Source organism: Microcebus murinus, chromosome 23, assembly GCF_040939455.1.
Source record: "Microcebus murinus isolate Inina chromosome 23, M.murinus_Inina_mat1.0, whole genome shotgun sequence".
In the NCBI taxonomy this organism is placed as follows: Eukaryota; Metazoa; Chordata; class Mammalia; order Primates; family Cheirogaleidae; genus Microcebus; species Microcebus murinus.
The window spans coordinates 13,312,637-13,332,159 of NC_134126.1; the positions used below are offsets into that span (position 1 = coordinate 13,312,637).

At 43.4% G+C, this 19,523-nt stretch overlaps 1 protein-coding gene across 1 annotated transcript in view; it reads left to right on the forward strand.

Annotated features, from left to right (window-relative positions):
- COLGALT2 (collagen beta(1-O)galactosyltransferase 2) overlaps positions 1–19,523 on the forward strand; it is a 97,324-nt gene that overhangs the window by 66,447 nt on the left and 11,354 nt on the right. The window contains exons 6-8 of the mRNA XM_012736037.3: positions 3,449–3,568; positions 12,067–12,143; positions 16,832–16,938. Coding sequence (XP_012591491.2) covers positions 3,449–3,568; positions 12,067–12,143; positions 16,832–16,938 — 304 coding nt within the window. The remainder of the gene's footprint in view (positions 1–3,448; positions 3,569–12,066; positions 12,144–16,831; positions 16,939–19,523) is intronic.

Below are 19,523 nucleotides of genomic sequence, written 5' to 3' on the forward strand. Positions count from 1 at the left end.
AGATCACTGTCATTTTGGAGGAATGAAAGATATTTCCCAACAATGGCAGTTCTAAAGTAGCATTTTAGTTATCTGTAAGTATTTTGGGGAGAAACACGGATGAGCCCGGAGTCACGTGTGCAGCCCGTGGTGTGTCCCGAGTCCCTCCCTTTGTCCCGTCCAAAACGGGGCAGGTCCCCGCTCCCTGGGAGGGTCCCGACGAAGGCCGACCTGTGTTCTTTTCTTCTCACTCCTCTGAAGCTCCGTAGCTGTGTGTCATCCGTTGGAGCATAATTTTTTAAAAGTCCAAAAGGAAATAAAGGGTGTGCATGTCCCAGGCAGGGCCGTCTGACCGCAGCCCGCAGTCCTGCATCTTGCACCCCAGACTCTCGCCGCGGCCCCCGGGGGCGAGGAGTGAGAGGAGGAGCCAAGTGTGCTGGTGAGCTGGGCCCGGCTGTCTGTCCCGCCCGAGGAGAGAGCCACGGCCCCAGGCGAGTCCCTGTGGCTATGATGAGGCCAGGCCGGGGGTTCACCTCCCACTGTGGCCAGGGACTTGGGTCCTGTGTCACGGCCACAGGAACCGTCCCTGGCGCCAGCCAGTCATCTTCTAGATGTCAAAAAGACAAGGGGGTGAGAAGAGGTGAGTGCTGTGGGTGACAGGCAGGCGACCTGCCTCCTGGACGTTGCTGGTAGTGATCAAAATCGCTCTTCCTGGCAGGGCGCGGTGGCTCACTCCTGTAATCCTAGCACTCTAGGAGGCCGAGGAGGGCGGATTGCTCGAGGTCAGGAGTTCGAAACCAGCCTGAGCAAGAGCAAGACCCCGTCTCTACTATAAATAAAAAGAAATTAATTGGCCAACTAATAATATATATAGAAAAAATTAGCCGGGCATGGTGGCACTTGCCTATAGTCCCAGCTACTTGGGAGGCTGAGGCAGGAGGATTGCTTAAGCCCAGGAGTTTGAGGTTGCTGTGAGCTAGGCTGATGCCATGGCACTCACTCTAGCCTGGGCAACAAAGCGAGACTCTGTTTCAAAAAAAAAAAAAAAATCGCCCTTCCTGTGTCAGTCACAGCCTCTCTAAGTCTGACTTTTCGTCACCAAGGATACAGACAGTTATACCATCTGCATTGTTAAGGGACTATGTGAGGTAATATTTGAAATCTTTATAAGACAAACAAAGTCCTTCAAAGGACAGTATAATTCACCTTTCTTTTTCAAAAAGAAAATTGTTTTCTCCAGTAGCAGCTTTCCCTGAGAGTGCCAGATGCCTTCCTAGATTTTATCTAATTATTAACACATTCCTTTTTAATTTTGTTTTATTTGTATCAACTCGTCCATGCACATAGTTGAAATGTTCTGATAGTTCCCCAAGGTTAAAAATTGAGCAGCCCCTGCACATCTCCCCTGCATCATTTCTCTCTTCCAGAAGATGACCACTTTTACTTTTTAAATGATGATATTTACATCCCTGTTTCTAACGGATGATATTTACATCCTTGTTTCTAACTAACATGCTGTATTTTCCTTCTTGATCCTCTGGCTTCTCTCTTTCTAGGAGTTATCTATGACTGCCATCCAGAAGGCAAGGAGTTAGCCCTCTCTCCACCTTCTGCCGCTGCATGCAATAACATCCTTCTCATCACCCCACCCTCTCAGGGTAGTTTAAGATAGATCCAGGGCCAGGGGAACCTAATCCCAAACTCAGCCAATACAGACTATGGCTAGTTTTCCTTTGTCTAACTTAATAATTGCCCTTTTTTTGCTTCTTTTTTTTTATTACTAATACAATCCAAAACTAATCACTAATTTTTGCAAGCTCCTCTCAAGATGTTCAGTTCATTGAACTGTCCTTTTTTCCATATTTGTGAAGATGTCCCTCTTGGGGCCTTCTGACATACTCTATTCTGAGTGATATTGCAGCTCTCAACCTGGGACTCACTTCTCTTATGCGTTGACTCTCCTGTTTGTGTCCCAAGTCTTTCTCGTTGGTTGTAATTTTCTCCTTTTCCTCCTCCTCCTCCTTTTTCTCCTCCTCCTTCTTCCACATCACCCAGTAACTTTCAGAGAAAGTGTGATGGGAATTAAATATTTTATTGCATGTCTGAAATGCCTTCTTTGTACCTTCACACTTGATGGATAGCTTGGCTAGGTATCATACCTCCTTTATATGGAAGCTTTGGAAAGTTAAATGGTAAAATATTTTTGCCTAATTAAGGTAGAGATACACCTTAATATTAAATCTTTTTCCTTCCACTTCTTGAATTCATCATGACTTTGCAAGAAGGTGCATTTTTATTTGAAGTTTCCCAGAAGCATCGTGTGGGTAGACAGCAGAGCTAGTGAGCTCAGTTGCTGAAGGCATGAGAGCCAGTGCTTAGTGGACCAGCCTTGATTCAAGCCAGATTCAGTAAAAATGGGGGATGAAGGCTCTTTTCTTTACCCATTCTTCCCTGTTAATACCATGAGACAGCTTCACCTGGCTTGGCAGGTGATGCAGCTGACAGGAGGAAATTTCATCTGCACAAAATAGAGAAGTCAGTGTGCAGCTAATTCTCTGTCAGGAAAACACTGGTGATTGTAGCAATTAACCAATCTGAGACTTGGACACATGGACCAGTGCTTGGCAGACTCATCCTTTTAACTAAGCAATCTTTTCATTAGTCAGGACCGTCAGTTGCTGAATCTATATGCAACCACCTTGCTTCCTGCGATTCTAGCAGTCTGGTCAAAGTCAGATGCCTTATCACCCTCAGCGTTCGCCAGCCGGGGCTGTGAGGACCAGTGCTGATACAAGAGGGCGCTGCTATCGTGACCCTGTGGGTTCTTCACAGGCCTGGAAATGCAGATTGTCTGCTGTCCCTGTATGAACTGATTTTGGAAGTTTCTTGTCTGTTTGTCGACTCCATATCCATGCCTGCTAAAGGAAGACATAAAACTAAGGAGAATTATGGAAAATTTTAAATTTCCTTTGTTTTTTCTATTTCTTTCTTTTTTTTTTTTTGTTCTATGTATGCCTAGATTTAGCTTTGATAATCTGTCAGCCTTCCAGAATTTTCCTGTTTGCTTTCATATCAAATGTGGATTTCATTCCTCATTTTTTTGTGATTTCCTGTAGGTGGATTACAGGGTTCCATTCTGCTCTCTGGGATGGGAATTCCTTGCCTCCGTTTTGATCCCTTCATGCCTTCGGTGTTCATTCCAGGCCATGAGTTTGCTTTTTCTTCAGAGGGAAAAAAATCAATTTCCTCTGGGCTGAAGAATGGCTCAGTGTTTTCATTAGTCCCCAGTGCTGTGTTTGACTTTTTTAATAAAGGAACATTTTTGAGGTCTATGGACATACCTGAAACAACCACTCGTTTAACTTGGGTCAAACTCAGCAGCAGCCACAGGCCAGTCTCCCATTCCGCAGCTGTCACTAAACAGCGTGCTTTCTGATTGGTTGACTTTGTCCCTCTGTTGGGTCCTCAGGCATCCAGATGCACCTGTGCAACAGAGAGCACTACGGCTACCTGCCCATCCCCCTGAAGCCGCATCAGACACTGCAGGAGGACGTTGAGAACCTCATCCACGTGCAGATAGAAGCAATGAGTGAGTGACAGGAGCCGGGGTGACAGCTCTTGTTCCTTTGCCACAGTGACCAGACCGGCCACTTCTCTCCTTTTCCGGGACTGGCATCTCACGGATATCAGTCTGCCTTGGCTGAATATATATCTATTTGTTCATTCTTTCTTAAACTTTTTCTAGGTAAAATATGAATATGACAAGGTTCTTGTCCTCAGGGAGCTTCCCACGCCAGAGAAGTGCTGGGTACACAAGTAAATACTCTCCACACGTAAATACTTTGCACAATTGTGATAAGTGCTGCAATTGTGTTTGGTGGTGTGAATTTCAACCCTAACTTTGCTGCTTTCTGGTTATATGACTTTGAGCAAATAACCTCCTTAGCTGTGAAATGGAGATAATGAAAACTTCCAGAATTTGGGGAGGAGATTCATCATGTTATACGTAAAAAGTCTAATGCAACAACAATAATTATGACTTCAACTTAATAATAGCTTATGATTTAACAGATACCATGCTAAGCACCTTTCATACACGGTCCCATTAATCCTCACAACAACTGAATGAAGGGGATCTTATTATTCTCATACTGAAGATGAAGAAATTGAGATGTAGAGACCTTAAGTAACTTGCCCTAGATCATTCTGCTAAACAAAGGACAGATTGGGATTTGAACCAACTTGCTGTCTCTGAAGTTCATGTCCTTCAGCACTACACACTGTTGCCTCTGGGTCTGGCATGAGGTATGAATTGCTGTGCTCAGTCATCAGTAGCTGCACTTATTATTATGTGTGATGTGCAGTGGTGGGCAAAGGAGAAAGTAGAAAGGAGAAACTGACCCACCCAGCCTAGGGAAAGACAGTGGAAGTGGCTTCCCAGAGGGGGAGTATCTTCTGTGACTCATCGTTAGAGCACAGGGTGTGTGGATGTGGGCAGTGGAGGTGGTTGGAAGGAACAGAGGGACGTGAGGTTAAAAGAGGGCAAGAGCCCAGCCAGGAGGACCTCTGATGTATAAGAAGGTGTTTGAGCTTTGCCTGAAGGGAGGGGAGCTTTCAAAGGTATTTTAGCACAAAATGTCAGGTTGACTTTGGATTTAGAAAGGTCACTGGGTGGTAAGAGAATGATGCGTGGAGCATGGGTGGGCAGTGGGGCAGAGGCGAAAAGACCACTCTGGACACTGCATGGCAAACCAGGCAAAAGGTGATGAGGACCTGGGCCAGGGCCACGGCAGTGGGGATGGAGTTCTCTCCATTAAGAAGCTTGGGACATGGACCATGAGAGGACTTAGCCAGGAGTCGGCTGCAGGTGGATGAGCAAAAGAGAAGCAGAGAGAAACACTCCTAAGTTCCACCTTCATGTCTGGGATGATTTCAGGACTTGTAAATGGTATGTAGAATCAAGGACAGTTTTGAAAAGAAAGATCAGGAGTTTAATGTTAGACCCACTGAACTGCCTGCACCTGTTTCCAGCTCCCCTGCCCTCACACTGTAATTCCTTTTTCATCGTGCTAGTCTTGGCACCTAGCATGTTGCCTGGCGCCTAGTAGACACCTAGTAAATATCTGTCGAATGGTTGAACAAATGAATGATGGAACAAGGCTTTGGTTCACTGTGACAGCATTTCTTGAACCAGCCCTTAGGAATCCCTTTTGTGAATTTCTTTAATACATACTGTTTCTGCCTCTTTCTCTCTGTTCTAGGCCCAGAGGACAATGGTGGTATCTTGTTGTCTTCTATCCCGAGCACCTAGCACAGTGCATGGCACAAAGTTGGTACCAAACAAATAGTTGCTAAATGCATGACCAGATAAGTGAATGAATGACTGAGTAAATGAATGCAAACTATACTGCCAAGAGCACTGAACCTGAAGAATTATGAACTTTAACCTAGGCTGTCTCACTTAGGAAGGGAGAATCAGCTTCTCGGGGCTTTATTAATAGTTCCTTCATCTGTAGAGTGAGGATAATAACACTGACTTTGCAAGGTTGAGAGGAGCAAATAAAATAATATATGTCAGCTCCATAAAATACTGAAATGTTACCATTCTTATGACCCCAGTTAGCACTTGGTAAAGTTCTACCCCTTACCACCCCTATTCCATGGCTATCAGTCCTGACTCCCAAGTAGACGGCAGCTCAGAAAAAGGCTGGCTAGAACCTTGTGTTCCCTTGTGTTTTCCCAGGGGACGGTCAGTATAAAAAGTTCTCAGTGCAGAGAAATGCACACGTTGTCAATAAAGGTTACAAATGACAAATGTGCACATTTGAGAAGAACTTGTACATTATAGCTTTCATTATTGATCTCCCAGCACATGCTAACTCTAGTACCAAGCACTTTATATATGGCATTTTATTCAATTCTTGTACTTCCTTTCCTGAATTTTAAAATATAGAATATAATTGAAATAAGAAACTATTGGGAAACAAAACTTTTGGGGCTATAACACAGAAATATGGACCGGAGGTCCATGTAAGATTAATAAAAAGTTGCTAATGACAAAATCATGTTGGTCAGGTGTCCTCCTCTGGGGAAAGATGAACTAGATGTTAAAAACGCTTTGCACAGTGTCTGGAACTCAATAAGCAGCAAATAAATGGCTACTAATGGTGTCATTAGACTATTAGATTGAAACATTAGAACATGCATTTTATTCACTACCAAACATAGAATGCCTACCTGTGCATAAATCACTCTACAGAGATGCTGGGGATTCAAAACGTTTTATAACCAATTCTCTGTTTTCAGGTCCTTATGGTTTAGTTAGGACAGACATAAGAAAGGCATCAACAATGCAGTATGGTGTTTTGTGAAAGGAGCAGATATAAAGACAATAGGAATCTCTGGACTAGAGAGAGCTCACCGTGGCCTGTGTGATCCAGGAAGCTTCCAGTCTGGATGGTTCTTCAGCTGAGCTTGGACAGAGTGTGGAGTTCAACCAAGAGGAGGGTCACGGTGAGGACAGCACGGGCGGAGGAAACAGACCGAGCAGAGACAAGACGTTCTCATCCTGGGAGACAATTGGCTTAAAACAGAAGAAGGAAATAAAGTTTGAGAGCGTGGGGTGGCCTCATTGCTGTGGTCCTCGCGTGTCCAGTGGAAGCAGAACGCCCCTCCTAAGGCGTCAATGAAGGTTTTAGAAGAGAGAGTCGGGCTATAAGTGTTTATTCAACAAATTCTCTATTTCATAGACTTTTCAAAATGCTGGGCATACAGCAGTGGCAAAACAAGCAGACACCGTGTCACCAAGCCCTGCCACCAATACTCTAACAGAGCAAGAGAGACAATGTATCAGTGAATATTTGGGAGGACACTCTTCAAGCAGAGAGAGCAGCCAGGGAAAGGGTGTGAGACAGGAGAAAGCTGGGCTGTTCCAGGGACAAAAGGCCGGTGTGCTTGGGGTGCGGAGAATGAGGAGTTGGGTAGAAGGAGATGGCATCATGGGGCAAGAAGCGTCCAGATTGTGCAGAACATTCTGGTCATGGTAAGGAATACAGCTCTCTGGCTGTTTGTCTTCCCCGGGGATCTGTCCTTTTCTCTGTCTGTGTTCTTTCAGTACATGAGCTCACACTGTTCCGTGGCTGCAAATAAAATTAAGGATTTAATTCAGAGAGTGATGGGAATCCACGGAGGGGTGGCACGATGTGATTTATGTATTTGGAGAGATCCCTCGGGCTGTGGAGTGGACACCAGGGTGTGGGGGTCCAGTTCCTCTCTCGGGGTAAGGATGATGGTGGCTGGGGCGGGAGCAGTGGCAGGGAGGTGACGAGGAGACAGAGCGAGGACGTATGTCAGTGGTGGAGCCAACAGGGCTTACAGAGAAGTGGACGCAGTCCATGAAGGAAAGGAAGAAATCAAGAATGATTTGAGGATTTGGGCCTGATCTAACGTTTACTGCGACGGGAAGGGGTTCGTTAGAAAAGATTTGGGGTGGGGAGCTTTGGTTACGTAAGCTTATGATATTTATCGGACATCTGCATAGAGAGCTGAGGAGATAGTTGGATGTACGAGTCTGGAGTTCAAGAAAGAGAGTCCAGCTCGAGACAGACATTTGAGAATTGTGAGCGTAAAGGGGATATTTGCGGCCACGGAACAGTGTGAGCTCATGTACTAAAAGAACACAGACAGAGAAAAGGACAGATCCCCGGGGAAGACAAACAGCCAGAGAGCTAGGGGGGGAAGATTGAGAAGTCTTTCGAGAAAGAGCCAGATGCTGCTGAGAAGCCAAGTAAAATGAGGATGAAGAACTGGCGGCGGTCAGTGGTCTGCGAGCCCCGGGTAAGGGCCACTCGAGTGCAGTGATGAGAACATGGCCTGTGGGGTCAGGCCGAGGAGAAGACAATGGGGAGATGAGAAAGCGACACCTTGATGGGATGGGGACGGAGAAGTGGGGTGCAGCCTGTTAGCAGGTGAGAAATCGAGGGGGAAGTTTTTCCAGTTCGGCTTGGTTTGTCTGTGTTAGTTTTTAAAAAATAGGAAATGACAGCATGTTTTTGTGCTAATGAGAAGGTTCCAATCTAGAAGGAGACCTGGATGATGATGTAGAAGAATAGGTCATTGCAAGACCGAAATCCTTGGGAAAACAAGAGGACTTGTCGCCCAAGACAGGATTGGCGAGGTCGTCCTGGATAGAAACAGGGACGCCCCAGCCACTGCGGCCCACAGATGGCAGGACGTGCAGGCACACGTGCAGCTGGGTCTGTGGACTTGAGGTGGAAAGAAAAGGTAGATCTCATCTGATTCTGAATCTTTTCTCTATGAAGTACGGAGTCCAGTCTCCAGAGAATCTGGAGATTTTAGGAGAGCGAAGGCATACAATAGATCTCTCAAAAGCGGGACAGTAAGGCCACTATGGAATATACCTGCAGCACTCGGCAATGTCAAGAGACAGTTTGGCCTGTGTGGCTGTCACTTGGAAGTGACTCGGTCAACACAATTGTGAACTTCTCCCGCAGTTGTCTTCTTGGTCCTGACTAAGCGGGCCATGGGGTTTATCCAGGATTAGGGCGGATCAGTGGAAGAATGGAGATTCTTTATGCAGGAATGGCCCGGGAGTTTATGAGTTGTAGAGTGCAGTTGTAGAGATCAGAGTGCAAGCATCTGAGTGAGGTGGGAGATGGGTTATAACAACAGCTAACACTCACTAAAAGCACCGTGCCCATCGCTCTGCACTTGCTAACTCATTTAGCGCATTAGGAGCTGTGCAGAGAACAGGGGCTGTGCTTCTTTGGGGAGAGGAATGACAGAATGACAGGCTAGATCTTGTAAAGGTGGTAGCTATAAATGCGTCATGAAACAGGAAGAGATTCATCTTGCAAATCACAGCATGAGGCGACAGGAAGTCTCAGGTGTCTGCTCTCAGTCCTGTGTCCACATTTTGAGGCACCAGAACGTCACGTAAAGATTACTAAGATTTTTGGATTTGAAGTCAGAAGGTCTAAAACTGAGTTCCAAGTGGCTAATCTCTCACTGTTTGCCCTCGGGCGAGTCTACATCTGGATCAGTCTCAGATTCTTCATTTGTAAGAACAAATGACAACAAAAAGAAGATAAAATTACGTGGTGACTATGAAAGCCTTAGCAAACATAAGCCACTTAAGTATCCTGCCAAGTGTGACTGTTAGGGTCTAGAACGGAGATGTGCTTGAGGGAGATTATTTTGACAACAGTGGGCATAATGAGTTAAAATAGGAAAGACTGAGAGCATGCCAGTGTTTGAAAAATATTAGAACAGCCCAGGCACGGTGGGTGAGGGCCTGGGCCAGGGAGAGGGCTGAAGCACTGGAATTTCAGGCGACAGAATAGAGAAGTGTTAGGATTTGATCCAACTGCAATATCTCAGGTGCTTTTGTCTGGGCTAAATGACATGTCTGGGCTAAACGAGCTCCTGTGAACCCAGCCCAGCTGGCCAGATGCCAAACACCAGCGGCCACCAAGGACTAGCTCTGGCAGGGGCATGGAGTGGGGCTTAAGAGCTCAGGTACAAAAGCCAGACCTAGGTTCAAACACCAGCTCTACCAGCTCTATGACCTTGGGCAAGTTATTTAAATCTTTGTTTCTTTGTCTGTAAAAATAGAAACACTCATATCTATCCCATGCTATATGATAAGATTAAATAAATGTGATTATATATGTCAAGTGGGCAGCCTATAGTTCCATGAGCAATAAGATCTCTAGAACAATAGCTATAATTATTATTCCTAGGTCTTGAAACTATCCAAGAACCAACGAAGCCCATTGTCCCAAGTGGTGGTATGGTGGGGGGTGGGGGCAGACCATTTACAGGAAGTGATTCAATGATAGACTGGATAAATTATGAATGATGACCTGTAATCCCAGCTACTTGGGAGGCAGAGATGGGAGGATCACTTGAGGCAAGAGTTCAAGACTAGCCTGGACAACATAGTGAGATCCCATCTCAAAAAAAAAAAAAAATATATATATATATATATATGTGAATGATGGAGTCAGAAATGACCACAAACAGAAGCTGGCATAAACCTAAACCTCCAGTTTGATGTCAGCAAAGACACACCCCTCTCCCCCATAGTAAGTTCCTTAGGTCGAACTGATTGTATCACTTCTGTTTTCCTCTGTGGCTTAGTGCTGCCTTAGGTGGCAAAACCCAGGCACACTTCTTTGATATTTTTGCTCAATAGTGACTTTCAGGAGCCAGCCACTTGTGTGTGTGGCTTTCTTGCTACACTTGTCCTGTGAACATAATGTCCGTCCATGTTGGCTGGAAGCACAGTGGCTAAAAGCAGTCTCTTTGGCTGAAATGTCAAAGCCACACAGGCCTTGTGAGTGCCAAACCAGACCAGCAGCCTGGGAAAGGTGACTCAAAACATAACCTCCTCCCAAGTCTAAGGCCCGGGCAGGGAGAGCCAGACACCTCCTCAAACAACACAGTGAATCAGTACATTAAGTTCCTTTCTCTTTAAAACCTACCCCTGTACATGGTGGACCCTCCCTGTTGATTTTAAAAGAAACTATGAATAGTAAGGAGTGGAGTAAAGCAGAAAGGACCAAAATAGTCTGGACCACTACTGGAAAAAAACCCTCATGCACTGTGTACTCACAGAAGTGTGATTGTAAGTATCAAGTTTGAAGTAATGAGACCGGCTCTTGTGTCTGACTTAGGAAACCTGTCTCACTACCTTCTAGAATTTCCCATCATTTGATCATAAGTGAAACTGGATGTCATGGTTTCTCTTTAATATCTCAGTGAAGGGTAAGTTAAACAGATCAGACCCACCAGACAGTAGCTCGGTCAGGACAGGCAAAGTCACGCTGAGATAGCAAAACCTTACTGGTTTCAAACGACAAGGGCTCATCTCTTGCTATTCAGAGTCTGCAGTCTGGTGCATCTCTGGGCAGCTGCTCTCCATGTGTCGTGCAGCCTTGCAGGCTGCTGCAAGTCTGTGGCTTCTGCACATCAACACGTGCTGCCGTGATCATTGTGGTGGGACTGGGCGGGGTTTGGAGCCTTGAGCAGCAACAATTTAAACCTCACCAAGAAAGTCACATGGCCATGAGCAACTTCAAAGGCAAGAAAATGTATTCATGGCATGTGCCTGGAATAGAGGAGAATAGATTATTGATGGCAGTAGTAATGGCCATCACCGATAATTCTTTGAACAACCCAGTTACCAGCTCTCATTTTAAGTTTTCTTTGTATTATTCCTTTTAGGAAAAATCAAATGAGTACTTCGAATTTGTACAATACTAAAAATCCTTCAAGGCCGTCTCAGGTTCTTTAACCAATATTACTTCCAATCTTTAAAATATGCAGTTAGCAAAGAAAGTTTTTTTCAGAGTATCAAATAAATGAGACTTTTATCACTTAAGATGCAATGTCCCTCCAGCTGGAATTCTCCCGTTAGCTCTCTACCAAGTTCTGGGATGTGGGCCAGCCCTCAGAGGTAAGATTGTGTTAAAACAAAGGACCTTTTGCACACCTGTAGCCGAACCTGCCTGGATGGGATACAAATAGTTCCAAACCTTGACAATTTTAAATGCATAGAAAAATTCTGAGCCCTTTCATCATGGGCCACGGTAAGTAATAGCCGAGTTATTGAACATTTACTATGTTAATGTGGTGAGTGCTTTGCAAGCAGGTCTCATTTACATTTGATAACACAGTAAGAGATACACTTTTATTATCCCAGTTTTACACACAAAGAAATTAGAGCCTTAGAGAGATCCTCTAAGTCTCCTGGGCCTCCACAGGCCAAGATTTGGGCCCAGATCCTCTGTCTCCAGAGCCCTCCCTCTTAACCATTACCCTAAATGGCTCCCAAATACTCTTAGAATAATGCTGCAGTCTTCGTGTGAACAAGTGCTGTTGAAACCAGTGCCCTGACCATCGGGGTTCCCGTGAGGCCACTGAGTCCTGGGGGACTGTGAGCAGGTACCCCTGCCCTGTATGTCCAGGCTGTGCTGCAGCCCTAGGGCTCAGGTGTACAGATGGGATTCTGTTTTCCAATCCTGTCGCTAACAAAGCACTCCGCCTGTTTCTTGTGTCTTCCAGTTGACCATCCTCCAATGGAACCCTCCCAGTATGTCTCAACTGTCCCGAAATATCCAGACAAGATGGGATTTGATGAGGTAGGAAAGGTGTGTCCGTGCATGTGCACGTGCACGTGTGTGCGTGTGTGCCACATGCTTACATGTTTACACTGGAACAGGAGCCTGAGCACATGTCCGAGAACCAGCAAGGTTGCCTGGGCTGCTGAAAAGGCTCTGAGATCTTGGGAAAACTACTTGGTTTCTGTTGTTCCTCCCAGTTTTCTTAACTTAAAAGGGAGTTAATCATTGAGTCAGAAAGATTTCCATTTAGTAATGAAAGTGAATGTGATACTTTCCAGGAGCAGGTATTGTCATATCAACCGTCTCATCAAGGTTTAAAGGCAGGTAGGGTAAAGAGGGTTAGGCATTGGAGGATTTTAACTTTATTCTGCCACATCTGCGTGGAAACCATTCTGGAATACTCAATGCTTTATTTTCTTTCTACTATTCTTCCATGGGACAAGATCATAGGACAGGGTTGAGAGGACAAAGAAAGAAAGAAAAAGAAACTTGTTCTCAAATTCTACCCTTTAGCAGTCAAGAATTTCTTAACAGCTTTCTAAGGGCCATATTTATTATTAAGTTTTAGTTGTATAAAGAATGGAGCAGAAATATAAAGCGGTGCCTCTCTTGGTAATATGTACAGCAGACACTTGGCAGGGCCAGAGTGGTGACAGCAAGTCACTGACTCCGTCATAGGTCCCTCGTGTAGCTGCTCAGCCATATCCAGAAGAAGCCTGGTGGTCTGGAAGCCAGGACTGTGCCCCAGGAATCCACAAACCGAGAGGGAACTTTCCCGTGGCTTCTGGAGGCCACACCCTGTGCTGTTTGTACTCACTGCCACGGCAAGGAAATGCCTTGTTTGTTACACTGCGGCATGTACACCCCTGTCCCCCAAGTCCAGCTGCCTTAAAGAGCTGCTAGACCTGGGAATTGGGACTTCTTCTGTAAAACTGATTTGCAGCTAGACTTCAGGAATAGGAAAGAGTATTGCATGAATATTAAATGGGGAAGAGTTAACAGCTATGACATTATTTCCACAGAGCGCAGAATGAGAGGAGTTGAGCTTAAATGTAGTAGAGAGGAGTGAGACTCCATTGTAAATAGTTTTCAAAACCAGCCAGGGCTGGCCCACGCCACACACTGGCGCGGCCTCCACGTGGCCCCGCTGTTTTCTTTCTCTGCAGCTCTCACCAGCTTTCAGCTTGCTATTCACAGGCGAGAGCACCCACGTGGCTTCACGGACATTCATTTTTCCTCCTACAAACACACACCTATGAGGACCAAACCAAAGCAAACAAAATGGGACAAAACCCAGGATCATCTAGCTCTGGCCTTTCGGTGGGACACAGTGTGGGAGCTGGGTCACTCCCAGAGCCCTTCGGGAAAATGCCAACCCTATGGAAGGTGACACAGGTCGGAGGCTGAGCCCGGGGAAATTGTCGATCCTCCTGGAACAGAGATGGGAGGGCAGAAAAAGGGACGTTCAGGGGCCTTTTCAATCGTCCTAGTGTTCTGCGACCTCACTGGGGGCATCCAGACTGCATTTGGCCGTGTGGCTCTTGTCTCTGTTTGCTGTTCACTCAGCGTGAGTGAGCCGTCTGCTGTCCTTCGTGGCTACAGTTTCATGGCACTTATCCTGGCCAGGACTGGGACTGGATTGTTATTTACTGAAGTCTTCCCGGATTGGACGTCTCTGGTCTGAGGGGACTTAGGGGGGTGCATCTCTGTCTATTTTGGGTTGTGATGTGTTTTTGCTCTCCTGAAGTCACCCCAGGTGGCTCCGTGTTTACACAGGAGGAAAAGCCCTTTCCCTCCCAAATCTGTAAAACGGAGGGATGGAGCATGGCCCGTGGCAGTGGGATTCTAAACAGGGGAGAAAATGAAATGCAGAAAAACACAACCCATTAAGTTATAAAGTCCCAAGTTATGAGGCAAATAGAGTCACCATGTAAATTATGTTTTTTTAAAAAATAATTATCCTGTTAGGCAAACAAGGGAGGTAATAAAATTATTATGTACTTCAACTTCTTTGCCTTAAATCACTCTGTTGCCCAGGCTAGAGTGCTGTGGCATCAGCCTAGCTCACAGCAACTTCATACTCCTGGGCTTAAGCAATCCTCCTGCCTCAGCCTTCCGAGTAGCTGGGACTACAGGCATGCACCACCATGCCTGGCTAATTTTTTCTATATATATTTTTAGTTTTCCAGCTAATTTCTTTCTATTTTTTTTTTTAGCAGAGATGAGGTCTTGCTCTTCCTCAGGCTGGTCTTGAACTCCTGAGCTCAGACGATCTGCCCACCTCAGCCTCCCAGAGTGCTAGGATTACAGTCATGAGCCACTGCCCCAGGCCCATTTTTGTCTTTTTGATAATATCCATTTAAACTGGGGTGAGATACCTCATTGCAGTTTTGATTTACATTTCTCCGATGATTAGTGATTTTGAGCATTTTTTCATATATCTGTTGACCATTTGTATGTCTTCTTTTTAGAAATGTCTATTTAGGGCCGGGCGCTGTGGCTCACGCCTGTAATCCTAGCTCTTGGGAGGCCGAGGCGGGCGGATTGCTCAAGGTCAGGAGTTCAAAACCAGCCTGAGCAAGAGCGAGACCCCGTCTCTACTATAAATTGAAAGAAATTAATTGGCCAATTGATATATATATATAAAAAAAAAAATTAGCCGGGCATGGTGGCGCATGCCTGTAGTCCCAGCTACCCGGGAGGCTGAGGCAGAAGGATCACTCGAGCCCAGGAGTTTGAGGTTGCTGTGAGCTAGGTTGACGCCACGGCACTCACTCTAGCCTGGGCAACAAAGTGAGACTCTGTCTCAAAAAAAAAAAAAAAAAAAAAAAAAGAAATGTCTATTTAGATCTTTTGCCCATTTTTAATTGAATTATTTATTTTTTTGCTATTGAATTGAGTTCCTTATATATTCTGGCTATTAATTACTTGTCAAATGGATAGCTTGCAAAAAAAACTCCCATTCTGTAGGTTGTCTCTTCACTTGGGATTATTTTCTTTGCTGTGCAGAAGCTTTTTAGCTTGATTTGATCCCATTTGTCTATTTTTGCTTTTGTTGCCTGTGCTTTTGTGGTCTTACACACAAAAAAATCTTTGTTTAGACAAGTGTACTAAAACATTTCCCTCAAAGTTTTCTTCTAGTAGTTTTATTGTTTTAGGTCTTACATTTAAGTCTTCAGTTCATTTTGATTTGATTTTTATATATGGTGAAAGATAGGAGTCTGGTTTCATTCTTCTGCATTTGGATATCTAGTTTTACCAGCACAATATTGAAGAGGGTGTCCTTTCCCCAAAGTATGTTCTTGGTGCCTTTGTTGAAAATGAGTTAGCTGTGAATGCATGTATTTATTTCTGAACTCTCCATTCTGTTCCATTGATCCACATGTCTGTTTTTATGCCTATGCCATGATGTTTTGGGTACTATAGTTTTGTATTATTTTGAAGTCAGGTAGTATCATGCCTCTAGCTTTGTTCTCTTACTCAGAATTGTTTGGGCTATTTGAGACCTTTGTGGTTCCATATAAATGTTAGCATTGTTTTTTCTATTTGTGTAAAGAATATCATTGGTATTTTGATAAGAATTACATTGAATCTATTTATCACTTTGTGTAGTATGGACATTTTAACAATGTTAATTCTTCAAATTCATGAACATGGGATATCTTTCTACTTTTTAATGTCCTCTTCAATTTCTTTCAACAGTGTTTTATAGTTTTAATTATAGAGATCTTTCATTTCTTTGGTTAAATTTATTCCCAGGTATTTAATTTCTTCATAGCTATTATAAATGAGATTGCTTTCTAGATTTCTTTTTCAGATTGTTCACTATTGACATACAGAAATGCTACTGCTTTTTGGATGTTGGTTTTGTATCCTGAAACTTTAGTAAATACATTTATCAGTTCTAACAGTTTTTTGGTGGAGTCTTTAGGTTTTTCTAAATATAGGATTATGTTATCTGCAAATAAGGACTACCTTTGGCCTCTTAAAGATTAACCTTTTGAACTTTCCTATCCTAAGAGCAAGGAAAACACATTTGTCAATGAATATCAGAGAAACGAAGAGAGTTACTTCACTAAATATAGTTTTTAAAGCAATTCAGTTCAGATTAATATCATTTACTCTACATAAACTTAATCTGAAATACCATGTTTCCCTGAAAATAAGACAGGGTCTTTTATTTATTTTTTCTCAAGAAGACAGCCTAGGGCTTATTTTCAGGGAATGTGTTATTTTCTCCTCAAAGCCTCAGCTTGCGGCATGCACAGGATGGCCGGGGCCTGACAGGGGGAGCCAACCTTGTTGGTGGGGCTGCCCGCAACTTTCCGGTCACCTCTGGGATAGTAGCTGTCAGGATGGGGCAGATGAGAAGGGCTGCTGGTCTTCTTTCCCCGCTCTGCAACGAAATGCATGGGTTGTGCAGACTCTCTGAGTAGCCACGCCCATCACTAGGTCTTCTTTCTTCTTTTCAGGGTAGGGCTTCTATTGCGCAAATGCTTAGAAATCCTGCTAGGGCTTATTTTATGGGTAGGTCTTATTTTGGGGGAAACACGGTATAAACAAATCTTCACCACAGTTTTCCCTATCCTTCCCATTCCTTATTCTACCTAAAACTTTGGTCCTTACATTTACTAAACTTTTTTCAAACAGCCTAAAATCAGACCTGAGTAATCTGTGTTTCTTTTCCCGTTTTCTTCCTGTGTTAGATTTTCATGATAAACCTCAAGCGCAGGAAAGACAGGCGGGACCGGATGCTGCGCACGCTGTATGAGCAGGAGATTGAGGTCAAGATTGTCGAGGCTGTAGATGGAAAGTGAGTTGGGTTTCTTTCTCTTCTTCCAGATGGACTGGGAATGTGCCTTCTCCGACAGAGGGTTATTCCTGGGCGGATTCTAAGATGCGTTGGTCATTAAAGGATAGATACATTTTTTAAATGACTGCGTGCCACCTATAATAGCGTCTAAGCTGGTTTTATCCTGAAGAGCAAGCCTGAAATGCACTCACCATCCGGTGATCTTTGGTCATCATTGCACTGAAGGTTCACACTGGACTTGACTGTCTCCCATTTCCAGGGGTTCTTGCAATCGTTGAGGTTTCCAGATTCCTGTGGTGTAACAGAAGTAATGCTTTCAGCATTGTGCCCAGAGCCTGATTTAGAGAAAAGTGCTAAAACTTGAGCAACCTGAAGAAAATAAATAGAAAAAAATGCAGAAAGGGCTGCAGGTCCTGTTGCATGACATGCCTGCCACAATCTGCCTGGGCTGATCATAGTGGCCACTTTTTCCAGGAATGTGGCAGAAAAGTCACAGAGAGAAACCAATTGGACAGATTTCTTCAGTGCTTTTGTTTTTGTTGTTATTATTTTTTGTTTTGTTTGGCTTTACCCTTTTATTTGACACCTTAAATTATTTCAAGACACAGATTTTTACAAAATGCTCCTTTCCATGATTGGAATGTGTAAGTGGCTTTATTTTATATTTGCATCCTCCCTACTAAGAAGTATGGCTAACTGCTGTTGAAGAAGTTCTTATGACTCCCATAGAGAATCCAACTAGTGTTTCTCAAAGCGTAGCCTGAACACTCCCATCAGAGACCCCAGAGACGGCTAAGAGGGCAGACAGCTAAGAGGGCAGCTTTCTGAGCCCCATCGCAGACCTGCTGAATCATAATCTCTGGGGCTGAGCCCAGGATCTGCACTGAAGAAGCCTCAAGGTGGTTCTTGGGTAGGGTTACCACATAAAATACAGGACCCCCAGATGAATTTGTTCCAACATTACATGGGTCTTAGTTATACTAAAAAATTATTCATTGTTTCACTGAAATTTAAATTTGACTAGGTGTCTTGTGTTTTTAACTTGCTGAATCTGGCAGCACTATTCTTGGGCGCAGTAGAGTTTGGGAACCACTGCTTCAAACACCCTCAAGAGCCTCAAGCCCATGCATAGGCCACGTGGACCAGGGAAACTAATTGAGTTGTGAGAGTTCTTTATATATTCTGGATACAAGTCCTTTATCAGATATATAATTTGAAAATATTTTCTCCCAGTTTGTAGATTCTCACACTTTCATTATGGTGCCCATTAAAGCAAAAAGGTTTTTCATTTTGATAAAATCCAATGCATTTTTTGTTGTTCTTGTTGTTCATGCTTTTGGTATCCTATATGAGAATCCATTATCAAATCCAAAGCCATGAAGCCTTACTCCTGTATTTTCTTCTAAGAGTTCTACAGTTGTATCTTTTACATTTAGGTCTTTGTTCCATGTTGAGCTAAATTTTACATATGGTATGAGATAGGGTCCAAATTCATTTTTTTGCACATAGTTATCCATTTGTACCTGCACCATTTGTTTAAAAGACTGTTTTTTTATTTCCCACTGAATCATCTTGGCACTTTTGCCAAAAATCAATTGATGTAAATGTAAGAGTTTATTTCTGAACTCTCAGTATTATTCAATTGATCTGTATGTCTGTCTTTATGCTATTACTACTGTCTTGATGACTATAGCTTTGTAAGTAAGGAAGTATGAGTCCTTGAACTTGGTTATTCTTTTTCAAGATTGTTTTAGGTATTCTGCATCCCTTGCTTTTCTATATGAATTTTAGAATTAGCTTAACAAGTTCCACAAAAAAAGAAAAAAGCAGCTGAGGTTTCAAATTGCATTGAATCTGTAGATCAATTGGGAGAGTATTGCTATCTTAACAATATGAACTCTTATGATTCATGATCATAGGATATCTTTCCATTTATTTAGATATTCTTTATCTCTTTGGATGACAATTTGTCATTTTCATTGTACAAGTCTTATATTTATTTTGTTGAATTTATTCCTTCTAAGGGTATTTTACCCTTTTAATGCCATGATAAATGGAATTGTTAACTTAATTTCATTTTCATATTGTTCATTGCTAACTATATAAAAACAGCATTTATTTTTGTGTATTGATCATGTATCCTGCAACCTTGCTGAACTGTTTTATCAGTTCAAAAAATTTTTTGTCTTTGTGTTTGTGTATTCCTTAGGATCTTCTATGTCAAAACCATGTAATCTGCAAGTACAGATAGTATTACTTGTTCCTTTCAAATCTGGATACCATTTTTTTTTTCTTGCTTAAATACCTTTTCTCGATCATCAAATACAATGTTGAGTAGAAATGGTGAGAGCAGACTTTATTGTCCGATTTTAGGGAGAAAGCATTCAGTCTTTCCCATTAAGTGACGTTAGCTGTGGGTTTTTCACAGATGGCCTTTATTGGTTTGAGGAAGTTCCCTTTTATTCCTATTTTGTTGATTATTTTTATCATAAAAGGGTGTTGGATTTTGTCAAATGCTTTTTCTGTGTCTATGGAGATTACCATGTGGCTTTCATCTGTTAATGTTGTGCATTGCTTTGATTAAT